General features: G+C 37.2%; 1 protein-coding gene across 9 annotated transcripts in view; it reads right to left on the bottom strand.

Annotated features, from left to right (window-relative positions):
- The window catches only part of PPP4R4 (protein phosphatase 4 regulatory subunit 4), a 105279-nt gene extending 80188 nt beyond the window's left edge, over positions 1–25091 (bottom strand). For 3 of the 9 annotated variants that reach the window (XM_054666266.2, XM_054666267.2, XM_063793106.1), the window contains exons 1-2: positions 24804–25088; positions 23271–23344 (exon numbers count right to left, since the gene is read on the bottom strand). In XM_054666266.2, the coding sequence (XP_054522241.1) occupies positions 23271–23344; positions 24804–24920 (191 nt within the window). In that variant the 5' untranslated portion in view covers positions 24921–25088. Of the gene's footprint in view, positions 1–23270; positions 23345–24803 lie in introns of those variants that run through there. The other 6 variants (XR_010151018.1, XM_016926671.4, XM_063793105.1 and 3 more) reach the window with 5 other exon arrangements.
- Between the last annotated feature and the right edge of the window lie 279 nt (positions 25092–25370).

The raw sequence follows: 25370 nt of genomic DNA, 5'->3' as shown, positions 1-25370 counted from the left end.
GTCGGAGCCCCACAACTTGCCCGTCTGCATGCTCCCCCTAGAGGTTTGAGCAGTGGGGCACCAAAGAAGCAAGCCACTCCCCCACTGCACGCCCTGCGAGGGGTCTGGGGAACTTTTCCTATTTCAATATGAAATATATTTGGAAAACTTGACAAAAGATGTTTAAGATTTATAGACCAAAAATTACAGAACATGCTGAGAGAAATAAAGAAGAACTAAATATATTCAAGTATCAAAGACTCAATACTGTTAAGATGTCAATCTCACAAATTGAAGACAGATTCAATATGATCCCCTTCTAAAACCCAGTAGGCTTTCTGCAGAAATGAACAAGCTTATTCTAAAGTCTATATGGAAATGCAAAGGATATAGAATAGCTAAAACAAATCTGACAAAAACAAAGTTGTAGGGCTAATACTAGCAGGTTTGATTTTAAAACCTATCACAGAGCTACAACAGTAGAGCTACAACAGACAATGTCGTGCAATACTGGCATATGATCAATGGAAAAGAACAGAAAGTCCAGAAATAGACCCAAACATAAATGCGCAATTGAGTTTTTAAAAAGGTGAAACGGCAACTCAATGAGGAGATGATAATCTTTTCAACAAGTGGTGGTGGGACAATTAAATAGCCGTATACAAACACAATGAGTCTCTCCTCAACCTGAAACAATAAACAGAATTTAATTCAAAGTGGATCACAGGCCTGAATTTAAGAGCCAATAATGTAAAACTTCTAGAAGAAAACAGCAGAAAATCTTAGTGACCTTGGGTTTGACAAGATTTCTTGAAGAAAACACAAAAGGTAAAGTATAAAAAATTTAAAAATCAACCAAATAAACTTCATCACAATTAAAAATGTTTGTTTTTCAAAGGCACTGTTACAAAAATGAAAATGTAAGCCATAGACTGGCATAAAATATTTGCGAAATAAATATTTAGCAAACAACTTGTATTTAGAATATATAGAGAATTCTTAACTACAAGAGTAAGAACATCCAATAAAAAGCAGACAAAAGATTTGAACACCTCACCAAAGAAAATATAAAAATGGCAAATAAATACATCTTAAAATGCTCAACAAAATTTTAATCGTTAGGTAAAATTACATTACAACCACAATGAGATATCACTACACATTCACTAAAATAACTAAAATTATAAGGACTGAACGTGCCAAATGTTGGCAAGGATGAGGAGTAATGGTCCTTTCACATACTACTGATGGAATATAAAATAATACGATCATTTTGGAAAAGTTTGACAATTTCTTTAAAGGATACACATACACCTACCAAACCACCCAGACATTCCATACTTAGACATTTATCCAAGGGAAATAACAGCATATGTTCACATAAACACTTTAATGTAAATATTTATAGCAGCTTTGTTTGTAATACATAAAACAATCCAGATGTTCACTAACAAGTGGATAATCAAATTATTATATTCCATACAGTGATATATCCATATAGCAATAAAAAGAAATGAACAAAATCATGGATAAACTTCAAAACAATTACACTGAATGAAAGAAGCCATACAAAAAAAATAATACTACTGTATGTTTTCACTTACAGAAAATCACAGAAAATACAAACTGAACTATAGTGGCAGAAAGCAGTTTTTGCCTGGGAATGAGGAAAGGAGAATGAAAGCTGGGTTACAAAAGGGACATGGAGAAATTTTCGGAGGTGGATATGCTTATTATCTTGATCATGGTGAGGGTTTCATGGGAATACACATATGTGAAAAGTCATCAAATTCCCCATTTTAAATATATGTAGTTTACTGCACATCAATACCTCAATAAACTGGTGCAAAATAAAGTATATAAATACAAAAAGACTGATGAAAGTACCCCTATGAAGATGGCAGCAGTGAACACATCATTTTTTAAAATTTCCTGAATCCCTCATTAAAAACAGAGCAACTAGGACAAAAATAATAAAATTAAACAAAATAAATAAAATAAACCATGCATAACATCTACACCATAACTACGTGATAAGATTTCCCACACAAACCAAAAATGCATGCCACGTGTGAATGGCAGCTAAAACTGCAAATGGTTTTGTATCCTCCAACAGCTGATGAATTCAAGTCCATAGTAACATCTGAGAGGACCAAGCAGTCTTATCCCCATGAACTTTCAAAACTTCTAGAACAAAGACCCAAGATGAAGAAAAATTCTGGGAAACACAATCCAAATTGAGCAGCAGAGGAACAACGAGAAGGTCCACATAAAAGTACAGGAGAGAAACAGAACCGAGAAACCTCACAAAGTAAGGTATCCTAATTCAAACACTATACAAAACAACAAAAAAGGGAGCTCTAGAGCCCTGAAATTAGAAAAGCTATCCTGAACCACATCTCCTAAGGTTTATGAAAACTAATTTCACATAAAAATGAAAAATAAGGATCATGATTAAATTACACGGATAGTTAATTTTTAAAGAGAGAATAAGGAGCAGACTAATATTCCCAAAGACCATGAAAGACATAAGCAAACTACAGGTAACTATAACCTACTATTTCTCCACAAGCAAAGAAATTTTTAATGTGTAAGATATGAAAAAACACATGAATCGTAATTATGAAAACTCAGAAATGAAGTGATAGAACTCAGGAAAGAATTAGAAGAAAATATTTCAAAAAAGACTAAACTAGAAAGAAGAAAAAGATGAATAAACACAATAATACTTCAAGAGAAATAAAAGGTGAAAAGAAGAAAAATTTTTAAATAAAAAAGATTTGAGGCCAGGCACAGTGGCTCATGCCTGTAATCCCAGCACTTTGGGAGGCCGACGCAGGCAGATCACCTGAGGTCAGGAGTTCAAGACCAGCTTGACCAACATGGTGAAACCCCGTCTCTACTAAAAATACAAAAATTAGCTGGGTGTGGTGGCGAACACCTGTAATCCCAGCCACTTGGGAGGCTGAGGCAGGGGAATCACTTGAACCCGGCGGGTGGAGGTTGCAGTGAGCCAAGATCGTGCCACTGCACTCCAGCCTGGACGACAGAATGAAACTCTGTCTCCAAAAAAAAAAAAAAAAACCTTTGAAAGAAAGTAATACAGGCTTGAGAGAAAGTAATATATAAGATAGACAAAGAAGATCTAACAACTTTCAATAGGAGTTCCTGAAGAAGAAAACCAAAACCAAAGCAAGGGAAGGAATTTTTTTTAAGTCAAAAAAAAAAAAGATTCAAAAGCACATACCACAAACCTGAGAAAATCAATCCAATATAACCAATACTGAGATTTACTGTTGAATCTTAAAGAAAAAGAAAAATCCTTTGGGCATCCAAGCAAAATAAGCAAGTTACTTAGGAACAAAAAGAAAAGCAAATTATCATTAGACTTTCACAGCAATAAGATACAAGGAAAGCAAATAATACTAGTCTACAGGGTGATATTGCTCACTATAAATAGGACATGAAAAAACATAAAAAGAAATATAAATTTTGTAAAATTATAAAAAATTATAATCACCATAATCTTTAATTTCTATAATTAATTTATATCTGGCCCTTTTCCTACCCAGGGAGAAAAACTGATATATTATGGGTAGTACATTGGGTATCATGAGTTTGAAGGAAAAGAAACTGGGTTAGCTAGTGGTTCTCAACTAGGAGTGATCTCCCCCTTCCCCTCCCCTCTACTCATGGTCTAGGGACATTTTTTTTTAATCATAATTTAGGAAATACTACTGTAATCTAGTAGGTAGAAGCCAGAGATGACACTAAACATCCTACAATGCACAAGACAGCTGCCTACAACAAAGAATGTCAATATCTCAACACAATATGTCTAAGAAATCCTGGTTTAGACAAAGCAAATATTAGTTGAGCCACATGAAACCACCAACATTAATTACTGGCCACAGTTCAACATATATGTTGAGCTTAGCAGAAATATATTAAGTCAGTGACATCAAGAAAATGTATACAGGTTGGTAACTACAACATGCTAGAGCAGCGGTTCTCAAACTTCAGCATGTGTCGGAGTCAACTTGTACAGGGCTTGTTAAAACTGGGTCCCACCCCCAGAGATTCTGGTTCAGTTGGTCTTGTTTAGGCCTGGGAACTTGATTTCTAAGAAGTTTCTAAGAAGTTTCCAGGTGATACTACTGGGGATCACACAGTGAGAGTCACTATGGTAGAAGGACAGTCAAAAACAAAAAAGAGGAAAAGGAGACTGCAGAATCTTAACATTTTTTAGATGTGAGTGAAATGAGCCAAGTGCACAGTAGCAGTTTGCCCAGATGAAGCGGAAGGTCCATCTGACAGTAGACTGCATATGTTCACAACTTCTGTTAGTCCTGGCTACTGGCTCTTCATAATGATGTTAAAAGTAATATGGAAAAAAAATAGCAGAGATGGAATAACATGTAAGTCTACTTAAATGTACATTAGAGAAAAGTATAAGGAGTTTGTGAAAAGGTTGTGTATCAGACAAAAGGGTCACTGACTAGACTTGGCTTGCATTAAAATGGGAGTTCTTAACTTGCATGCCTGGGAATTTCTTGGGGCTGTGAACATGTTGTTTTGTTCTGCTGACTTTAGTCATAATCAGTATAAATAAACCAAGTATTGCCCGGTGTGGGGTACTGCGCCTGTAGTCCCAGCTAGTCAAGAGACTAAGAGAGGAAGATCACTCCAGCTCAGGCCCAGGCATTCAAGTCCAGCCTGACCAGCACAGCCAGACTCTATCTCTTAAGAAAAAAACAAACAAAAGAAAACAAAAAAAACAAGTATGTGTGGATCTATGCTACCATCACTGACTAGAAGAAACCCAAAAAAATGGCATACAGGATTCCACTTTCTTGCTGCTTTATATCACACATGTAATTTTTAAATATTTGATCAACATTATTCTTTTTGTTTCAAAGTAAGCTTCCCAGCTTCCCAGATTTTAAAATCTACAACTTCCTATTGAAAAGCCAGCACAGGAAACAATCATCATGGTTACAACTTGAGCTGCTCCTTTTTGCCCCAGTTGTGCTATTCTTTGGGACATGCTCCTTTTCTAGGATACTTACTCAGAAACAAAATGAACACAAGCCCACTCAACAAACCATTCCTCTAAAACTAAAAAGAATTGGGTTAATCATCTAATCTGTACACTAGTGGCTAAAAAGGAAAGCTGAAAAAAACAAGACTAGTTAAATAAATGAATTTAGGACACCTATCTTTTAAACTCTAAATTAATGTTACTAATTATTTTATCCCTACTGGGAGATGCACCTATTTTAGAGCCATTTATAGTAAAATCTTACGCCAATGAAAAACAAGTCAATCCACTGAAGTATTCTTAGATACAATAAGTTTTATAGTCTTTCTTGTTGTCCCAGCTTCTGCCATTGTCATGGTAAACTTTTTCATTCAGGTGAGTGACCAACAGCTGGTTTCTGATTTCCTGTAATCCAAGGATGTTTTACCCAAATGTGACATTCCCCAATGCCTAGCAAAGCAGCACACGGTAAAGGCTTCATAAATATTTGTTAAAATGAATTCATTTTCACTTCATATCAGCAACCCATTCCTTTTGTCAAAGGCTGGATATTATCTGGAAATATTCCATCTCTAGAATCTCAAGCTGTGATCTCACTTATTGGCCATTAACTCTTATTTTTCTACTTTTCTATTGCTGAGCCTACATTTCACCCTCATCACATTTCTAACCTATTAACCTTCTTATTCTCCAGTACCTAACATTCTTCCTAGTTTCACTTTCCTCCTTGCCAGCCTGAACCTCCCTATTATTTCAATTAGATTCTCGCCAATAACCTTACTTTAATAACCTCCTTCTAATCACAACAAAATAAAAATAGCATCTAATATACTATAAGCCAGGCATTGTGCTAATAAATAAGCACCTTACTTGCACTCATCTTATTTAATTATCATACTAATTTTATAAGGTAGGTAGATATTATTATTATCCCATGTTGTAGATGGGGAAATTAGAGCTTAGAGAAATTAAGGTACTTGCCTAAAGTTATGCAGCCTGTACTACTCCAAAACTCATACCAACCACTATACTACACTGACTCTTGTCCAAACTGTGCATCCAGACAATACCAAACACATCTATCAGCTTTTCCTATCCCACTCCTGCTCCTAAGCTATGCAGCACTGCTAGAGAAAACTGTGTAACTATGCTGCTTAATGCTTTTAAAAAACATATGGTTAAAAAAAAAAGTTTGTCCTCAATGATCAATGATGCTAGACAAAAACACAAAATGATAACCAATTTGTTGCAATCAAGAAAGGAACCAGAAATTCTTAGTTTATGATATTGCCTAAAGCATTTTCAGAAACATCTTTGATCTCTCAAAATGAGGCTACCTGTGCTAGTTTATGAAATCCTTGCCCTTCTCCACAAAGAATAAGCCACATGTTAGAATAAATCCAGGTACTAACAATATTATCTTCATCTATTCTTGTACCTTGCTCCTACCTCTAAGAACTTAAAATCTAATAAGGAAGATAGATTCACACACTAAAAATTTTGACTACATAGCACAAAGTCCTCTTTTCCTAGCCTGGACACCCTCATAATTTATTTAATCCTAAACCACTTAGACAAGAGAGAGGAGATGAGCAGATGCTATCCAAAAATGATGAGGTGACATAATCAGTCAGTACTATATCTGAGAACTCCAGCTTTGCTACTGTTCAACTATGTGCAGGATATCAAATGTTTGTAGTTATAGAGAGCCAGTGATCCTACTCCTAGCAGCTCTCACTTAAAATCCAAAATATAACTCATAAGCTGCTGATACTGTGCTTGAATTTATAACAATAAAGCAGATGCCACAAAGCCTTGCTTTGAGTTCACAATAAAAACTAAACTTTACATAGTTGATAGTTAATTATTTCCTTACTCAAATTAAATTATTAAACAGTTTGTTTTAATGAATAGAACAAAATAAATTAAATGATTACCTTAGAGAATTAACCTTCCAAGAAAGACAAAACCTTCTTGTAAGGCAAAGATGACTGATAGAGGGACACAAGAAGCTTAAGCAGAAGATATTGAATACCAATCCCTAACATCAGTAATTTTTCAAATATAGCATATTTCCATATGTTAGTCCTGTAAAATGAAATTCTTAATAATGTTAAATCTTTAAAACATTGCCTTAAAAGGTTTATGTAGAAAACCATTCAAACCTGATTATAGTCTTCATGCTTAAGACCATAGAGAAACAAATAATATTTTTTAGTAGGACCAAAGAAAGAGTAACAGAAAAGTTAACATTTAAGGGCCTACTATGTGCTATACAAGGCACTTTACATACATAATCACATTAATCATCACAATATATGAGCGGTATATTTCTATCCTTACTGATGCTCAGAAAAAAAAAATGGGATTCACCCAAAGTCATGTGACTAGTAAAGATTAGAGCCAGTATTCCAACCTATGATTTCTCAGTCCATAGCCTATAGCCATCATACCATCTCAGGTCATAGTCCCATCATAAGAACTGGCTGAAATGCCAGCCTAAAAGGATTTCTAAGTTGATAATTTTGTAAGAGTTATGTTCATGATTTAATATTTATGTTACAATAAGGTATTTTACTAATAAAGTCCACTATGTATCCTTTATTATCAATGCCATGTCAAAACAGTATACGAAAGTTTCATGTTCCTTGCGAAGAGATAAACTCCTCTTTAGATTAAACCTTTATCATCAATGATATAGAGAACATTGCCTTTTGAGTGGCTCTTCAACAATTTATACAGCAAGATAGGAGGAATAAGTTCTGCTGTTCTGTACCAGTGTAAGGTGAATACGATTAACAACAATTTAGTGTATATTTTCAAATAGCTAGAAGAGAGAATTCTGAATGTTCACAACACAAAGGAATGATAAATGTTCAAGGTGATGAATGCTAACTACTCTGATTTGATCATTACACACTGCATACATGTATTGAAATATGCTCTGTATCCCATAAATACATACAATTATTACATGTCAACTTATACGAAAAAATAAATAAAGGCTCAAAATTTGCCTGAAAAAAACAGATGAGCTTATTTTTCCCCTCCCTCTTTATACCAACGAGGGTACAAACAGCCCTCTGATTCCTTAGGATACAGTTTAGAATTATTTCAACCTTCCCTTTCTCCTCACACCCCACAGCACATTTCAAAACAGTATAACAAGATGTGTATGACTCCCAATTGTTCTGGAGTGAAAAGAACTTATTAAGGTGCAAGTACACCTGTGGCATTAATAAATCCTTGGTTTTTTGTATTGTTTATCTTGGATTTGTTCCATATTATACTGCAATACAAAGATTATATTTGATATTAACTTTGATATGTTTTATTGTATTATACATGGAAGAATAATTGTTAAATTTTAGTTTCAGTTATATATATTAATACACATGCACACAAACGTGTCTGTATATGTAGGGTCACAGTTTGAAATGTATTCCTTACATGATAAGGTCATAGTAAAAAAAAAAAAAAAAAAGTTGGAAATCACTGCTCTACAGTATTTTGCATAGAGTAAAAGGGAATATTATCAAAGTCTGTCCTAAATATATGAGCTATAGCAGGAATATTGAAAGGTATGCAAAACATTAGTTCAGGAATAACTACATAAACTTGGAAGAGTTCTGGGAACATTGTAAGCTCCCTCCTGTTAATTTTTTTAACCAGCCTTTCTATTTCCTCATTAACAAATAGCAGTAAAAATTCCTTTAAAATACTTTCTATTTTATTTATTTATTTATTTATGTTTTTGAGACAGAGTCTCCCTGCATCGCCCAGGCTTAAGTGCAATGACACAATCTTGGCTCACTGCAACCTCTGCCTCCCGGGGTCAAGCAATTCTCCTGCCTCAGCCTCCTGAGTAGCTGGGGCTACAGGCACATGCCACCACACCTGGCTAATTTTTTAGTAAAGACAGGGTTTCACTATATTGGCCAGGCTGGTCTCAAACTCCTGACCTCAAGTGATCCACGCACCTCTGCCTCCCAGAGTGCCAGGATTACAGGCGTGAGCCACCATCCCAGCCTAAAATACTTTTTAAAAATATATAGATATGTTAAGACATAGCAGGGGAAAAGGGCTAGCTAAGATAACATACTGCCAACCCAGCCAGTAAGACAAACTCAGAAAACAGAATAGTAGCCGACAGCTATTAAAAATAAACAAACAAACAAACCAGGTGTGGTGGCACACTGCCTGTAATCCCAGCTACTAGAGAGGCTAAGTCAGGAGGATTGCTTGAGGCCAGGAGTTTGAGACCAGCTGGGCAATATAGCAAGACCCTATCTCAAAAAAAAAAAAAAAAAGATAAAAGCAAGCCAAATCCCTGGCACCTACAGGAAGAAGGGGTGACAAGTATTACAGGAAGGGGAAGAGACCCAATTAACTAACCTAAATAGGTAAAGTGACATGTTCAATCATTCAGGAACTGCTGGGTGGCAGGCACTGGTTCTGGATTCTCCAACACAATCCAATAATGCTTTATGCCTAGCACAGAATGTGTCAGACAATAAAGACTGTCAAGAGTACTGAGAGAAAAAGAGTATAAAATTACTCCCAGGTTTCCCTCCAGTATGATATAGAAAGATGGTCAGGCTTCAATAACAAGCAGAGGCATATTTAGATAAAAAGTGATAAATGCAGTTTCGAGCACATTGAGTTTGAAAAGCCAGCAAGACATTCTGGTGGAGACACCCTGGTGGAGGTGCCCAGCAAACAGAAATGATCCAAAGTTGAGAAGGAAAGGCCAAGGCTACAGCCACATTTGGAAATCATGCCATGGAAATGATGACTGAAATCCAGAGTGTAAAATCTGACCCAGAAAGAGAGTCCCAAATAATACACAGTGGCTCCTGTCTGTTCATTTGACTGATTATCACTGTAAATGGGGCACTGAATCAGAAGAAATGTAATACAAACAAATCAATTATAATATTTAAAAACTCATCAGTCAATCCAAAATAAATCTGTAAAAGCTACGTGAAATAATTATTTCTTTTCTCTAATAATAAGGACAGGATAAGATAGAATACAATGAAATGTTCAAACTAAAAGGGGGTCTTGGAAATAAAATACATCTCCTTCACATTGTGACAATGAAGAAACCAACATCTACAGAGATTATGGAACTTAGGTCAACCAGCTAGTTACTATCAGGGTCAAAATGTCATCTCCACAAAGCAAGAGCAAATTTTTAAAAACTATTGATCCTATAATCTCTCTCATGGGTTCCTAAATAACTATTCATTTAAATAAATTTTACATATGTATATTTTCTTCTCTAAGAGAAAAAAAGTCAATTTTCTCCCTGATTTCTCTTATGGTAATTGTTTTAGACATACTTATCATTCAACAATATATGAATTATCAGTCCTCTAGTTATTCTAAAATAATTTTTTGAGTTTTATTGAGGCATAACTGACAAAAATGCTGCATATTCAAGATATACAATGTGATGGGATTTTTTAACCCTTTTTAATTGTAAATTGAGAAAAAATAAATTATGTATTTACAGGCTACAAAGTGATTATGATATTTTGCTATATGTATACATTGTAAAATGATTACTACAGTAAAGCTAATCAACATGTCCATCACCTCACATACTGACTTTTTGTGGTGAGAACACTTAAGATCTACTCTCTTAGCAAATTTCAACTATACAAATGTCTAAGGAAATATAATTATTAATTACAACATATGTAATTCAACAGCAAATAATTTAGGTACTATATCAAGATATAAATGTTTATATAAGTGTGTGTGTGTGTGTGTGTGTATACACACATATATATATTTTAGGCAAGATATACATATCCCTGTCAAGATTTCAATATGTTGTCCAAAGACTAGGTCCATATGCTATTTATGTAGTAATAATGAAGAAACTAAGCAGTGTAACAGAATACAAGGCATTTTGATTGTAGGGTCATCTTCATAAAATACAATCAAAATAAGACATTATAAGAAAACTGAAGATTAATCCTCTCATTAATATAAATGACAAAATCCTCCACAAAATATTAGCAAATAGAGTCTAGAAACATATAAAAAGACTAATACATAATGAACAAGTAGGATTTATTCCAAGAATGAGAGGTTGGTTCATCATTCAAAAATTAATCAACGTACTTCACTATACTAAAAGACAAAATAAGAAAAGCCATATACCATATCAATAGATACAGAAAAAAAATTCTACAAGATTCAATACCCATTCATGATAAAACTTAGCAAATTAGGAATAGAGGAAACTTAACCTAATGGTATCTATAAAAAAAAGTACAACCACATTATATATAGTTAATGGTAAGAGATAGAATGCTTTCTCCTAAGATGAGGAAAGGCTGGAAGTCATCTCTCACCACTCCCACAGTGGAGAAACCTGGCAGGTATTTCCTTAACTGAATGACCTAAATTAACATAACTGATGATAAATCCATGGTGATAGCATGAACCCCCTGATATGATGAAATAAGAAAGGCATTTCACCACCATGGTACTCTTCCTAAAAACACATAACCCCAATCTAATGATGAGAAATAACATCACACAAACCCAACTTGAGGGACAGTCTATGAAATACCTGACCAGTATTCTTCAAAACTATCAAGATCATGAAAAATAAGGAAAAGTTAAGAAAGTGTCACAGCCAAGAGAAGACTAAGGAGACATGACAACTAAATATAATGCAGTTTCCTGGAGTTGATCTTGAAACAGAAAAAAAAAAAAAAGTGAAAAAACTAGTGAAATCCAACTAAAGTCTGAAGTTTAGTTTAGAGTGATGTATCAATGTTAATTTCTGAATTTTTGAAAGATGTACCATGATTATGTATTAATAACATGTTAGCATTAGGGGACACTGGTGGAAGATATATAGGAACTTTCTATACTAACTTTGCAATGTTTGTGAAAATTTAAAATTATTCTGAAATTTAAAAAATTAATTAAAAGGACAGAAAAAGATATACTTTGTAAACGCTAGCCAAAAGAAAGCTGGAATGAATATGTGAATATTAAAGTAGATTTCAGAACAACATATTTTTTTTCTTTTTTTTCCGAGACAGAGTCTTGCTCTGTCATCCAGGCTGGAGTACAGTGGCGCGATCTTGGCTCACTGCAACCTCCGCCTCCCGGGCAATTCTCTTGCCTCAGCCTCCCGAGTAGCTGGGATTACAGGTGCCCACCAACACACCCAGGTAATTTTTGTATTTTTAGTAGAGACAGGGTTTCACCATGTTGGCCAGGCTGGTCTCAAACTCCTGCCTTGTGATCTGCCCACCTCGGACTCCCAAAGTGCTGGGATTGCAGGTGTGAGCCACCACGCCTGGCCTAACAAAGTATATTTCAAAGAATAAATATTACATAATGATAAAGGGGTCAATTCAAGAAAATATAATAATCCTAATTTTATGTGCATTTCACCACACAGTTTCAAAATACTAAACTACTAGTAAAAAATTATATATTTTAAAGGAGGACTAGACAAACCTGCAATTACAGTTGGAGACTTCAATACTCTCTGTAATCAATAGAACAAATCATAAACACAATGAAATAACACTACACACCACTAGAATGACTTAAAATTAAAAAGACTGATCATATCAAGTGTTATAGAGTATAAGGAGCAACTCAAACGCTCATATACTGCTGGTGGAAATGTAAAATGGTACTATCACCTTAGAAACAGTTTAGCAGTTTCTTAAAGGTATAAACATATATTTACTATATGGTCCAGCAATTCGATGTTTACCAGAGAGGAAGGAAAGCACATGTCTACATAAAGATTTATAAATGAATGTGTATAGTCACTAAGTTTGTAATAGCTGAAAACTGAAAATTACCCAGATGTCCATCAACTGATGAATGGATAAACAAGATGTGTTATACCCATTAAACGGAATAATCATCAATAATAAAAAGCAGTAAATTAACGATATAGGCAACATCAAAGATAAACTACAAAATAATTAGATTGAAAGAAGCCAGACAAAAGAGTAGACTGTATGATCCATTTCTATAAAATTCTAGAAATTGGAAACTAATTTATAGTAACGGAAAGCACATCAGTGGTTGCCTGGAATGGAAGGGGCTCACGGGAGGGAGAGAGAGATAATCCAAGCACACAAGTAGCTTTTGGGAGTGACGGATATGTTCAATATCTGAATCATGTATACATATGTCAAAAATCATTAAATTACATGGTTTAAATACGTGTGATTTATTGGATGTGAATTATACCTCAAAAAGCTTCAAAAAATGAAAAAAATATATAGTCAGCATATGACCCAACAAACATTCTTAGGCATTTATCCAAGAGATATAAAAAACTATGGCTAGATTCCAGAACAGGCAAAATTATTCCACAGTGACAAAAAGCAGATTAATGGTTGCTTAGAGTTAGGGTGTGGCATTAACTGCAAAGAGATACCAGTGGCTTTTGTGGGGGTGATGAAGATGTTCTATATTTTGTGCTAGTTATACAGGTGTACCCATTTGTCAAAACTCATCAAACTATAAACTTAGTTTATTTAAATTATACTTCAATAAAGTTATTTTCCAAAAATGGACATGGGGAAATTTGGTGCCCAATCTAGAAAACTGATCTAGAGAGGAAACTTTGTAACACAAGAAGTTTCTAAATGGGATGTTTCCAAATGGGATGTTTCCTATATATCCAAAGTAAAATATGTTCCTAATCCCAAACAGATGATTTAAAAGGGCAGCAACAACTATCCTTTACTGAACACTACTCTGTACCAAGCACTGTGCCCTATACATACATTTCCACTAATCTTCTCAACAATCCTGCAATGAAGATATTATTATTTTCATTTTATTTTTTTTTGTTTGTTTGTTTTGAGACAGGGTCTCACACTGTTGCCCAGGCTGGAGTTCAGTGGCACACTCGTGGCTTCCTGCAGCCTCAAACTCCTGAGCGCAAGCGATCCTCCCACCTCAGCCTCCCAGGTAGCCAAAAAACAGGCACAAGCCACCATTCCTGGATAATTTCTTAAATTTTTTTGTAGAGACAGGGTCTCGCTATATTGCCCAGGCTAGTCTCGAATTCCTGGGCTCAACTGATCTTCCTGCCTTGACCTCTCAAACTGCTGGGATTACAAGCGTGAAAGCCACTATGCCCAGCCTATGTATTCCCATTTTAGATTAGGGGACTTGGGCTCACAGAAGATAAGCAACTTACCCAAGGTCTCTCAGTAAGTAAATGAGCAAGCCTCAGCCTCCAAGAATAAATCTGGGTCTGTCTTAAACTATTTCCAATACAACACACTGACTCCCAGTACCTGTTAATTGGGGATAACCACTATTCTACTGAAATTTAAGAAAAATGCATTTGCTTCCTTAAACTATCTCCTTGAATACAAGTATCTGCTAGTATAATGACCTTCATTCCCCAGGAGATGCCTAGCACATAAGTACTCATATATGTTTTAACCTAAATTAATAAGATACTGTAAAGCAACTATTAGTTGCATTACAAATCTTTTCCATTATTAACATTTCTGATTGGAGGGAAAATTACATTCTAAGGGTATAATAGATTTTGTAATTATTACTAACATGATTACCATATACCAATATTATACCAGTATAAGGATAAGCCAAAAGTGATGACTATGAAGAACTAAGCCTAAACACTTTCTCTATGCTTTCCACATTTGATAGCCAACATAGTCAATGAAAGACACTATAATACCCAAAATATCAAACTGAAAGACGTACAGATTTAAAAGTTCATTGGACCTTATTCAGTGCTTTAATTCCCTTCATGCAATCTTAATTTTAAGAAGGAAGACAGGCCTGGTGACTCATACCTATAATCCCAGCACCTTGCGGGGTTGAGGCAGGTGGATCACTTGAGGCCAGGAGTTCGAGACAAGACTGGGCAATAGAGCAAGACCCCTAACTCTACAAAAAAAACTTAATTAGCTAGGCATGGTGGCTAATGCCTGTAGTCTCAGCTACTCAGGAGGTTGAGGCAGGAGGAACACTTGAGCCCAGAAGTTCAAGGTTATTGTGAGCTGTGATCGCACCACTGCACTCCAGCCTGGGAACAGAGCAAGACCGTGTCTCAAAAAAAAAAGAAAGCTATGAATTTTACCACTTGGTATGGTGAGCCCTCTAATTCTTAATGTCAATACTAAGAAACTACTGCACAATTCAACATTACAAGACTGGGAACCAAGCAGTACAACTCCCACTTTTTACTGGGAACTAATTAGTTATAATTTATGATAGAACTCAATCTTCCTATGTCCCTGTGTCTCACTTAGCTACTTCTCAAGAGGGAGCGTTGGGATGAATTAATTGCTCATGAAAATAAACATATACACACACATGCATATACACTTATGATATACATATGTTATAATATGATTACATTGATAGTTACATAACTTGACACATTCTTTATTCAAATATGTATACTCATTTATTTTATATTGCTTTATATATTATTTTATAGATTAATTTTAATGTATTTTATTATTCTATATTATGAAATTATTTTGTACTACAGAATTGTATAGGCTTTTTTAAAGTAATAAAACACTATGCTTACAAGATGAAAACTTTGCTCAATTCTCTCACATCACATTATGTTATTACGCTTTCAGAGGTCTTTTCAATGACATTATATGGGTCACTTTTACATTGATGAAAATATTTCACTTTTTATTTTCAAGCTTTTCCTATAGATCCCATGAGAGCATTCTGCTTTCTACAGATGTCACAAAGAAACCTTTCTGAGTGTTTGGTAAGTAGGAAAAAAGACACAGATGCCTCCCATGGTTGTTCTCATAACAAAAGACAAGGAAACAGAGATGGGAAACAATCTCCAAACCCTTTATATTCACAGACCTAGTACTTTTCCAAAACAGGGAATTCAAGGTTTGCCAAAGACTTCAGTAATTTGGCCTTAGCAATAATGGAAGGTATACAGCTGGAATCCATTATATACTGCTCTTAATATATTAAACAGTGATCCCTCTGTCCTAAAAAATACAAATGAAGATGCCTGCAATTTCCATGTAGAAAGGCAAGTCATTTGTACATCATCTTCACAGAGGATGACAACGTGGGCAATTTTTTTAATGAGGACCTCTTAGAATCATTAAAAGCACAGGGACTGAGAATAGTACTCCCATAAGCAGGTAGACTCCAATGTCCACTTTGTTTCTCTTTTTCTAAGAAAAACTAATCACACAACATGCCTCATCTCCTAAGAGACAATCTAATAACTGAGAGTCTTCTAACCAACTGTGTAGCCAAGTAAAACCTTATAGAACTCCCCTTCTTGTAGGGAAAGAAAAAAAGTTAGATGGTGTAAGTCATGCACAGAGAAACGAAACATCTAAAGGCTATTAACTAGGAAGTTCATTATTGATATGCTAGAAATTATGTACTAGAAGTTTGTCACTTTTGTTTCCTAAAAATATGTAGGCTGGGACCACTCAGACACTGCTGGCAGAAGTACAAACTGGTCAAAGCACACTGGAAAACTGTTTAGCAATATCTTTTAAGCTGGACATAGGCATATGCTATGACCAACAATTCGGCTTCTATAATGATACCTAAAAGAAATGCACACATGTATTCACCAAGAGACTTGTACATGAATGATTATAACAGCATTATTCATAAAAGCCCCAAACTGAAAACTAAGCCAAATGTCCATCAGCAGTGGAATGAATAAATTGTGGTATATTCACATAATGGAATAGTATACAGCAATGAGAATGAACAATCTGTTGCTCCATGCAACAATATGGATAAATCTCTTTTTTAAAATATTGAGCAAAAGCAGCTATACACAAAAGGTACACAGAGTGCTTCCTACTATATAAAGTGCAAAATCAGGTAAATCAATGTATAGTGTTAGAAGTCAGTAGAGTAGCTACCCTTTGCAGGAAGTACAGGGCACTGGGACAGGAATACAAAGGAAGCTACTAAGCTAACATGATAATGTTCTATGCTTTAATCTGGATACTGGGTACATGGGTGTGTTCACTTGTGAAAATTCAACAAGCTGTATTATGATTTGTGCACATTTCTGCATACATTCAAAGTTCATGTTAAAAAATAAAATATAAGCTTATGAAAGTACTTCTTTAACTGATATTCCAAATTCATTACTTTTTTAAATCTATAAAGGCAAACAAAGAACAAACCAGACCATGGGAACAAATACAACAGAGAGACAGGAGAGGAATATCAAGAATGAAGCAAGATCATCACAGAGCACACTTGGAAAGGAGATGGTATGTATCTCTCTCAAACAAAGGTGTTTGAGATGTGACAAGATGTTAAAAGACCTGATTAAGCAATACTCTCTACTCCCTTGCAACTGCAAGCTGAAAGCTCGTCGCTAATAGGCTACTCTCTGGAAAGCCCACAGAATTCCACTCTCACTAATTGAGTTGTAATTAAGAGTCAGCTAAGTATGTTCTCAAACTAGTTTATTTCAAATTTCACTTGCTGTTGCAATTACATAATTTAATTAAATATTACCTAAATATATGAACACATATATTTGTTTCTATCAAATTAAGTTAAAAGTTTTAGAAAAACTAAATTCAATAAACATAAGTTGTCAAAGAAAATTGCTATTAAAGTATGGAAGAACAAAACTTTTAAAACACAAGTAGAAAATCATAAAAACCTAGAACCATGCTTTCAGACTGCTTCATAAGCAAATTTAAATTCTTGTTCAACTTTAAAGAAAACTGAACTTGATATTGTAAATGCATTATGGGGTGATTTATGAAAGAAGGAGAATTTCAAACTTTAATCAGCAGACCCATACTCAAAGAAAAGATCATGACTTCACATCAAAAGATTGGCAAATGAAAATATATTTATAGTTTACATTAAAATGTGATGTTGAAAATATGTAACATTTATGATTTTATGATTCTAGCCAATTGTTTGTATTAACTAACCAACTATCTATCTTAATTGTGAAGAATGCAAAAGTCCTCTCCTGTGTATCACTAAAGAAAACTGAGCAAGCAATACTGGTCACTCAAGACCACCTATATACACATATACACATGCATGCACAACACAAATGTGATCTCTCTCTCTTCCTCTCTCTTTCTCTCTCTCACACACACACATACACACACACACAAACCATGCCTCACTAAAACAATACTGAAAGGAAGCAAGCATCAAAAACAGAAATCAAGACAATAATGAAAGTAAATGTGGGGACACACGTCATAAAAAGGAGGGCATTCAAAGGAGTTTTTCACACAACTTTCCACTTTGGGATAGCAAATAAGATAGGTATTTTAAAAGAAAAACAACCAAAAGCTAGGTGGGTAGCAAAGCTTTAATCACTGGAGTTCTTCCTTACTGTCTCATTGCTACCCTATCCTAGTCTTGAACCCAAGAAGAAGTACGCCAGAGTTCTCACATGGTACAACACTTGTTTATTTCCACTGATTTGACTGCAGAAATCTCACTCTTTCATATCACTAGGGGGAGCACTTACTCTTTAAAAAATAGGAAGAGAAAGTTAAAAAAAAAAAGTTCCAATTAAAGATGCACTTTATGATCGGGGGCAGTGGCTGTGGAGGTGGTGTGTGCCTTCTGTAGTCCCAGCTATTCAGAAAGCTGAGGTGGGAGGATCATTTTAGCCCAGGAGTTAGAGCACTGTGACCGTGCCTGTGAATAGCCACTGCACTCCAGCCTGGGAAACACAGTGAGACCCTGTCTTTAAAAAAGAAAAAAGAAAAAAAAAAAAAAAAAGCAAAGCTCTTTATCTGACTGTCCTGGGAAAGCAAAGTTCAAAATGCTTTAAAAGTCACAGCACAAAGTGAAAAATATTTTTAAAGTCACAAGTGACTTTAAAAGTAAGCAACATAAAAGCTAGTCTCAGTACATTAACCAATCAATACATTTAATGCATAATAGCAAATATTACTTAGGGTCATTTGGTAAGAAAATATAAATCAACAGGCTGACCTTACTATTACTCAGTTAAAAATGCTTAATTATGATTTGTGAAGATTCTAATTTCTGATAAATACTGTTAGCAAATGAAGTTAATGGATATCTATCACAAACTTCAGTTGGTATACTTTGTTTATTAAATTATTGGAAGGCAAAATTAATACCATTATCCTCTTTTAAAGTTTTAAATGTAACTTGAGCACCTAAGTAGCAAGGAAGTAGGGAAAGGGAAAAGGAGACAGAAGGGAATTAACAGTAACGGGATGCCTATTATGTGCCAGGTGCTTCAACCACACTGGGAAAAGGGAATGATTATTTCCACTTTACAAATGAAAAGCAGGGCTCGAAAACCATAACTAACTTCACCACTGTCACATAGATAATAAATTGTGGAACAAGATATGACTCATAATACCTAAAATCAAAAATATCAGAAGTTCCTTAATTCATCTGGCAGTATGGTCATCTTAAATACGCTTTATTCCATTAAGAGGCATATATTTATATCACAGCGAAGAACAAGAAAGAACAACAACAAGAAAGCTTGCCCTTGTCCTCTAAAAGCTTGTCCTCCAGGACCTTACAATCTACTGAAGAAAACATGCACACACAGTTAAGGAATGTAAATCAGTGATTAATGGCCAATTGAAGAAAGCGCCACTAAGTGATAACGGAGCTCAAAGAAGCCTGGGATCCATGTGGTTTAAGCAGTTAGAGAAGACTTTATGAAAGATGTAAGATTACAGCGGGATCCTAGAGATGGTGTATGTTGGATAGGGATATATTCAAAGAGTACTCCAGGATGAGGAAAAGCAAAAGTTAAGGATAAACACAATGAAACTGAGTAACAGTGAAAAGGCCAGCATGACTGAATCAAAAAGTGAAGAATTAAGTGGAAACAACCCAATATCCATCAACTGATGAATGGCTAAACAAAAGCGCTATATCCATACAGTAGAATACTACACTGCAATAAAAAGGAATAAACTACTGATACCTGCTACAACATGGGTGAACCTTGAACACATTATGCTAAGTGAAAGAAGTCAGTCACAAAAGGCCATATACTGTATGATTCCATGTTTAGGAATGTCCAGAATAGGCAAATCCATAGATACAGAAAGCAGAATAGTGGTTCCCAAAGGCTGAGAGGGTTGGTATTGAGGAGTAACTGCTAATAGTACAAGGTTTCTTTTGGGGGTGATGAAAATGTTCTAAAATTGATTGCAGTGATGGTTGCACAATTCTGTGAATATACTAAAACTCACTTAACTGTACAGTTTAAATGGGTGAACTACAAGGACTATGAATTATATCTCAATAAAGCCATTTTTAAAAGTGAGGGACTGGTGGGACATCACATTGCACAGCTAAGATAGAGTCACCTATGGAGTATTCTGAATGCCAGCCTTCAGGGTCTACACTTTATCTGGTAGGCAATCAGAAATATACAAGTAAAGATTTACCTAATGAAAGCACAGTATACATACTTAGGATTCTTCTATAATAAAATCACTCACATGTTTTAAGTACATTCCAAAAATATATGCAAAATCACAAAGAAGAGAAAAAACAGGAAAAAGATATGATATGATTTTGACTAAGACACAAGCTGTGACTATTAGGAAAGTTGTTTTGCTTCAGTGCTAAATGCCACAGATGGGTGTATCAGTATCGTACGTATGCAAAACCACAAATTCATCTGTGTCAAATCTTTGAAGACTGTAATATTCTAAACTTAATTGTGAAAACGTCATTAATAAATGACATGTCATATTTCAGGGTAAGATAATGAACAGTATAATTTGTTTTTTATCGATGACAGTACTCTATATATAAAATGCTTTTTTCAGATACTGGATTCAATCTAAATGCTATCAGAACCCCACTAATATAAAGCATTGCTTACTGATGCTTACACATCTGACTTTGAATGCTAATTTAACATAATACTCCAAAATAGTTTCAATACACAAAATAAAAGAACTAAAGAAACAAACCTGACACATAAAAGCAGAGAGAAAAAATATATATAACATGTTATATATTATACATTTATATAATATTCAATGCAGAGGAAAAGGTAAAGTGCTCAAAAATAAACCTGAAAATCACTGACAGACGGAAAAAAGGACTCAGCAAAGTACAAACTAGAAAAAAAGGAATAAATTACATCTACAATAGCAGGCTCAATACATGAGAGAAGATGAGGCCTAAACAGAGGCAAAGTTCAGAACATCTCTATGAAACAATCCTGTCCCCTCCCCTGAATCCCAGGGAAGAAAGACCCTTTCAGGCATTCTTGGCATCATCCCTCCCAAAGCTGGACTAAGGTGAAATCCCACATTCCCCCAGGAGGTGGTAAGATGGTAGGGATACAAAAGAAGAACTCAGTTGGAGAACCCATACACAACCAAACCAGTGTTCCCCTTGTGAGTCACCTTGCAAACCTCCTTCAAGGTAGGTGAGCCACAAGAAACTAAAGGAGATATTGAATCTCTTTTAAAATTCTCTTGTCCAAGAATGAGAGGGCCCATCTGTCTCTTTAAGGGCTTTGTAAATTCCAGAACTGAGCGAAACTTATGTTGAGTCTGAGAAATAAAGACAACTCAGACAACCTGGTTTGCTAACAAACAATAAAAGCAAAATAGAAAACAAAAAAGCTTTCCTAAAAAAGAAGCCTTATCACTGATATCTAGAATACGGTGTCTTCTATCACAAGTAAATAGAGCAAGACTCTCCATTTCCTAATTCTAAGCCAGTGTTTATACTAAAGAAAAGAATTCAGTAGGAATAAACAGGAGTTTATTTCAAATCATTAACTGTTGTAGATTAAAACACATTTTCCACACTTTCATCAATTTTCTACCTACTTTGAGTAAAAGAACTGTGGGAAAAGGCAAATGTTGACAATTATTGTTCACCATAATAAACATGTTAATTATTAAGGAATAAAGTATTCCAAATATAACACAATATGAAAATGGGTTAAAAGTTGGATTATTCTCTAAGTAAACACCCAAAACACATACCGTTGAATTCATACATAAATAGAAGTTTTCTTTGAAGTAAATAGGTAGAAATGATGAGAGCATGCTACCACAGATACCCCAAAGAGGGGGGAAAATAACATCAACATAAAGTCTAGATGCAGAAACATTTCTAAATGATACAATTATCAGAGGGAATGGTCTACATGGTAAATATGCTGATATTCTGACTAAAGTTACAACAGAAACTCATGATGCCACTTTTAGTAGGCTAAAAAAGTAATTAAGAAAATTGAAGACCTGGAGAGGGATTTTTTTTTTTTTTTTACAGAATCATTCAATGAGTAACATGGGACTGGAACATGATCTGTAAACAAGAAAGGAGAACAAGAAACTTGCCAGTACCTGAAACTGGCGCTGAACTAAGGAAACAAGGATGACAAATATCCTAGGAGGTAAATTACATCAGTTTTCAAAACCTGATTCTGGAAAAAAAAAAAGAGTGACTAATTTGCCAAAAGGGAAAAATATGTTGTGTAAGCTAATGAACAATTTTAAATATACGCAAAATGCTGTAGGAAATTTGTTTCTAAAGGATTTTAATCAATTAATTAAAACATCATTAATGTTCACTGTATTCGTTTTTAAGATGCTCAATCTACAAGACAATGTTTTAAATAGTTCAGAAAAATCTTGTAAATATTTGCAATAACCATTTGCCTTAAGCAATTCTGTAGAGCCTGTGAGATGGTTTGAAATTGAAATGACAGCAGGCTCAACTAAGTTTCTAAAACCCCTCAGACAAAATCATAAAGCTTGCACAGCAAAAGTAATACAAACAGGATATCCTGAACAGCGAAATGAACTACCATATTTGTGGATTTTTTTCCGTATAGTAGATCCCATATAATGTTCCTACTCTACAATGAACTTAAAACTAATCACTGTATACTCAAGTCTCATGTAAACTTACTGAATCTTACGCGAGAAAAACCAAAGCCAGAAAAGAAAAAAAGGATGAGGTTCAACTCCAACCATCTGCTCTTGCTCCTCCAAGCAACATTCTATAAATTAGGTATTTTATTTAAATTCCCAAAGTCATAAGTCCATAGCCAAATCTAATTTATAATATAGTTAAGTACTATGCACACAAAAGTACTCTGTTCAAGTGGCTAAGTAAATCTGAACATAACGCGAACATACATTTTAGAAAGCATTCATCTCTACTGCCACAGGGAAAAAAAAAAGAGCAATTTCACAGAAAGACTAGGAAATACCTGAGCAGATAAACAGCCCTTTCAATATCACTGAGGTCTTCATCGACTGTCAATCTTTCTATTTCTTCCGGTGTCTGTCAAGGGTAAAGTACACATTTATGCACCACAAATACTGGTTCAGTCTTGCCCCCCAACCTCCCAGTGACCCTCTATGAGGATAAACGAATGAAAAAGTTTCACAATTAAGCATTAACAATGAAAACTAATCAAGGAGCTGAGGATACCAGGCGACATCCATCACGGAGGTCTCTAATTGGGTGGTTTGGGGAGTTTGGGGAGGGGGCTGTATTTTTCTGTTTTTATCCTTCTAGCTCCTGGATTGCAGCTTGAAAATCACATCGTGGCTTCAGAACCTTGGCCGAAATCCATTTCATACGCATGTTATAAAACGAATACACACACTTTTTATCTCTAATACTTCAAGGCTATTTCTCCAGCATTTTCCACCCCAAGAAATGCTAAAAGGGAGATGGATGAAGACTGCAGCCGAGTAGGCATGAAAAGGACAAGATCTGGAGTGGGGGAGGGAAGGAAATAAACTCCGGGGCTGGAAGAAAACCAGAGATTTGAGATATTGCGGCAGGTGGGAGTGAGAGGAGCTAAGGCAGCTAATTAAGCAATGGCCAGGGGAAAGGGGTCCGGTCCGTAAACTAGGTTTGCTGGCGCTAAAGGTTGGAGCCGCCGGGAGGAAGATGACTCTGCGGGGTGGGAGAGCCAGTAGGGGTGGGGGGAGCAAGCTGAAGCTTGACCCCCTCAAGGGGATTGGGGAGCTGGGTCCCAGCTAGAGTCCTGGAGGGGTTGGGAGGAAAGGATGCGCGGTGACTCAGGATGGCGGCAAAGGGTCGCGAGGGCTTGTAGACGGGGACCAGGAGGACACTGAGAAAGAGTGCTGGCTGGGAAGCGAGGGGAGGCCGGGCTGCCTCGAGGGCAGAAGGACCCGAGCTTGATCTGACTTGGGCTGGGGGTGAGGGGACGGGACGCGGGGTGGTGTCTCCGGGAGAGGTGGGGGGAGGAGTTGGGAATGTGTGGACCGATGGGTGGGCCTGGGGCCAGAACCCGGGCGGCGTCAGCGGACCAGAGGTTGGGGAGCCCAGGAGAGGACCGGGGAGAAGTGGGCTGCGGCCTCGAGGGGCAGCTCCTTTGCGGGGGGCGGAAGGAAGGGGGTCCGCGACGGAGGACCCTGGGGCTGCCCCGAGGGCTGGGGCTCGGCCGTTCCTGGGGGTGGGCCGGGGGGATTCGGACGCCTCAGGAGGGGCAAGGGCCGCGGGGCTGGCGCCGGTCCGGGGCTGGGGCAGGGACCCGTCCCTTGGGGATGGGGGTCCAGACTAGAGAGGACCCGGTCCGCTCTGAGCAAGGGTCCGAGAGGGAACTGGCTTAGGGCGACACGGCAAGAGGGGTGGAGGAGGAGGGGCCGGCCCGACTGAGAGGGTCCCGGCGGCGGGGAGGGTGGTGGGGTGGGGCAGAGATCAGCGCGGGACCTCGCGGGGCAGGCGACCGGACGCCCTGAGGGCAGGTCCTCTCCCCGAGGCGCACCTTGAGGCTCCGGCGGACCGGCCTCTCGATGATGGTGAGCTCCTGCAGGTCCTCCATGTAACCGAACAGGCTGTTCTGACTGAAATCCATCGCGGCGGCGGGCGGCGGCGGATGCATGGACCGCCGGGCACTCTCGCCGCCCGGGCCGGAGCGGCCCCGGGATGCCGGACGCCCTCAGCCCCGCGGCCGCCCACCAGCAGGACTTTCTCCCGCTCTTGGCCGCTGGAGCCGAGCGTGAGGCTGCCGGGCGGCGGGAGCAAGAGCACGGCCCGGCGAGGGGGCGGGGCGGGCCCGGCGAGGAGGCGGGGCGAGGCTCGCAGGCGGGCTGCGGGGGCGGGGCCAGGGGCGGGGGCCCGCCACCTTGCCCGCCTCGGCCCCGCCCCCTCCCGGGCGCCGCGCGCAAGAGGCCGGACGCAACTGCCGCGCAACGACGCGGCGGCCCAGCCACCCCTCTGCGCCCGCTCCTCGCCGTCCTCCTAAACCCCCGTCCGCCCCCAACCAAGTGTTCCCCACCCCACGGCGCGTGCGCAGAGCCTTTTGCCTCCCGCAGCCGGCTGAGGGCGGGCG

Source organism: Pan troglodytes, chromosome 15 (assembly GCF_028858775.2).
Source record: "Pan troglodytes isolate AG18354 chromosome 15, NHGRI_mPanTro3-v2.0_pri, whole genome shotgun sequence".
Classification (NCBI taxonomy): Eukaryota; Metazoa; Chordata; class Mammalia; order Primates; family Hominidae; genus Pan; species Pan troglodytes.
The sequence above is the reverse complement of the archived record's forward strand: the minus strand, read 5'-3'. Positions and strand labels throughout refer to the sequence as shown.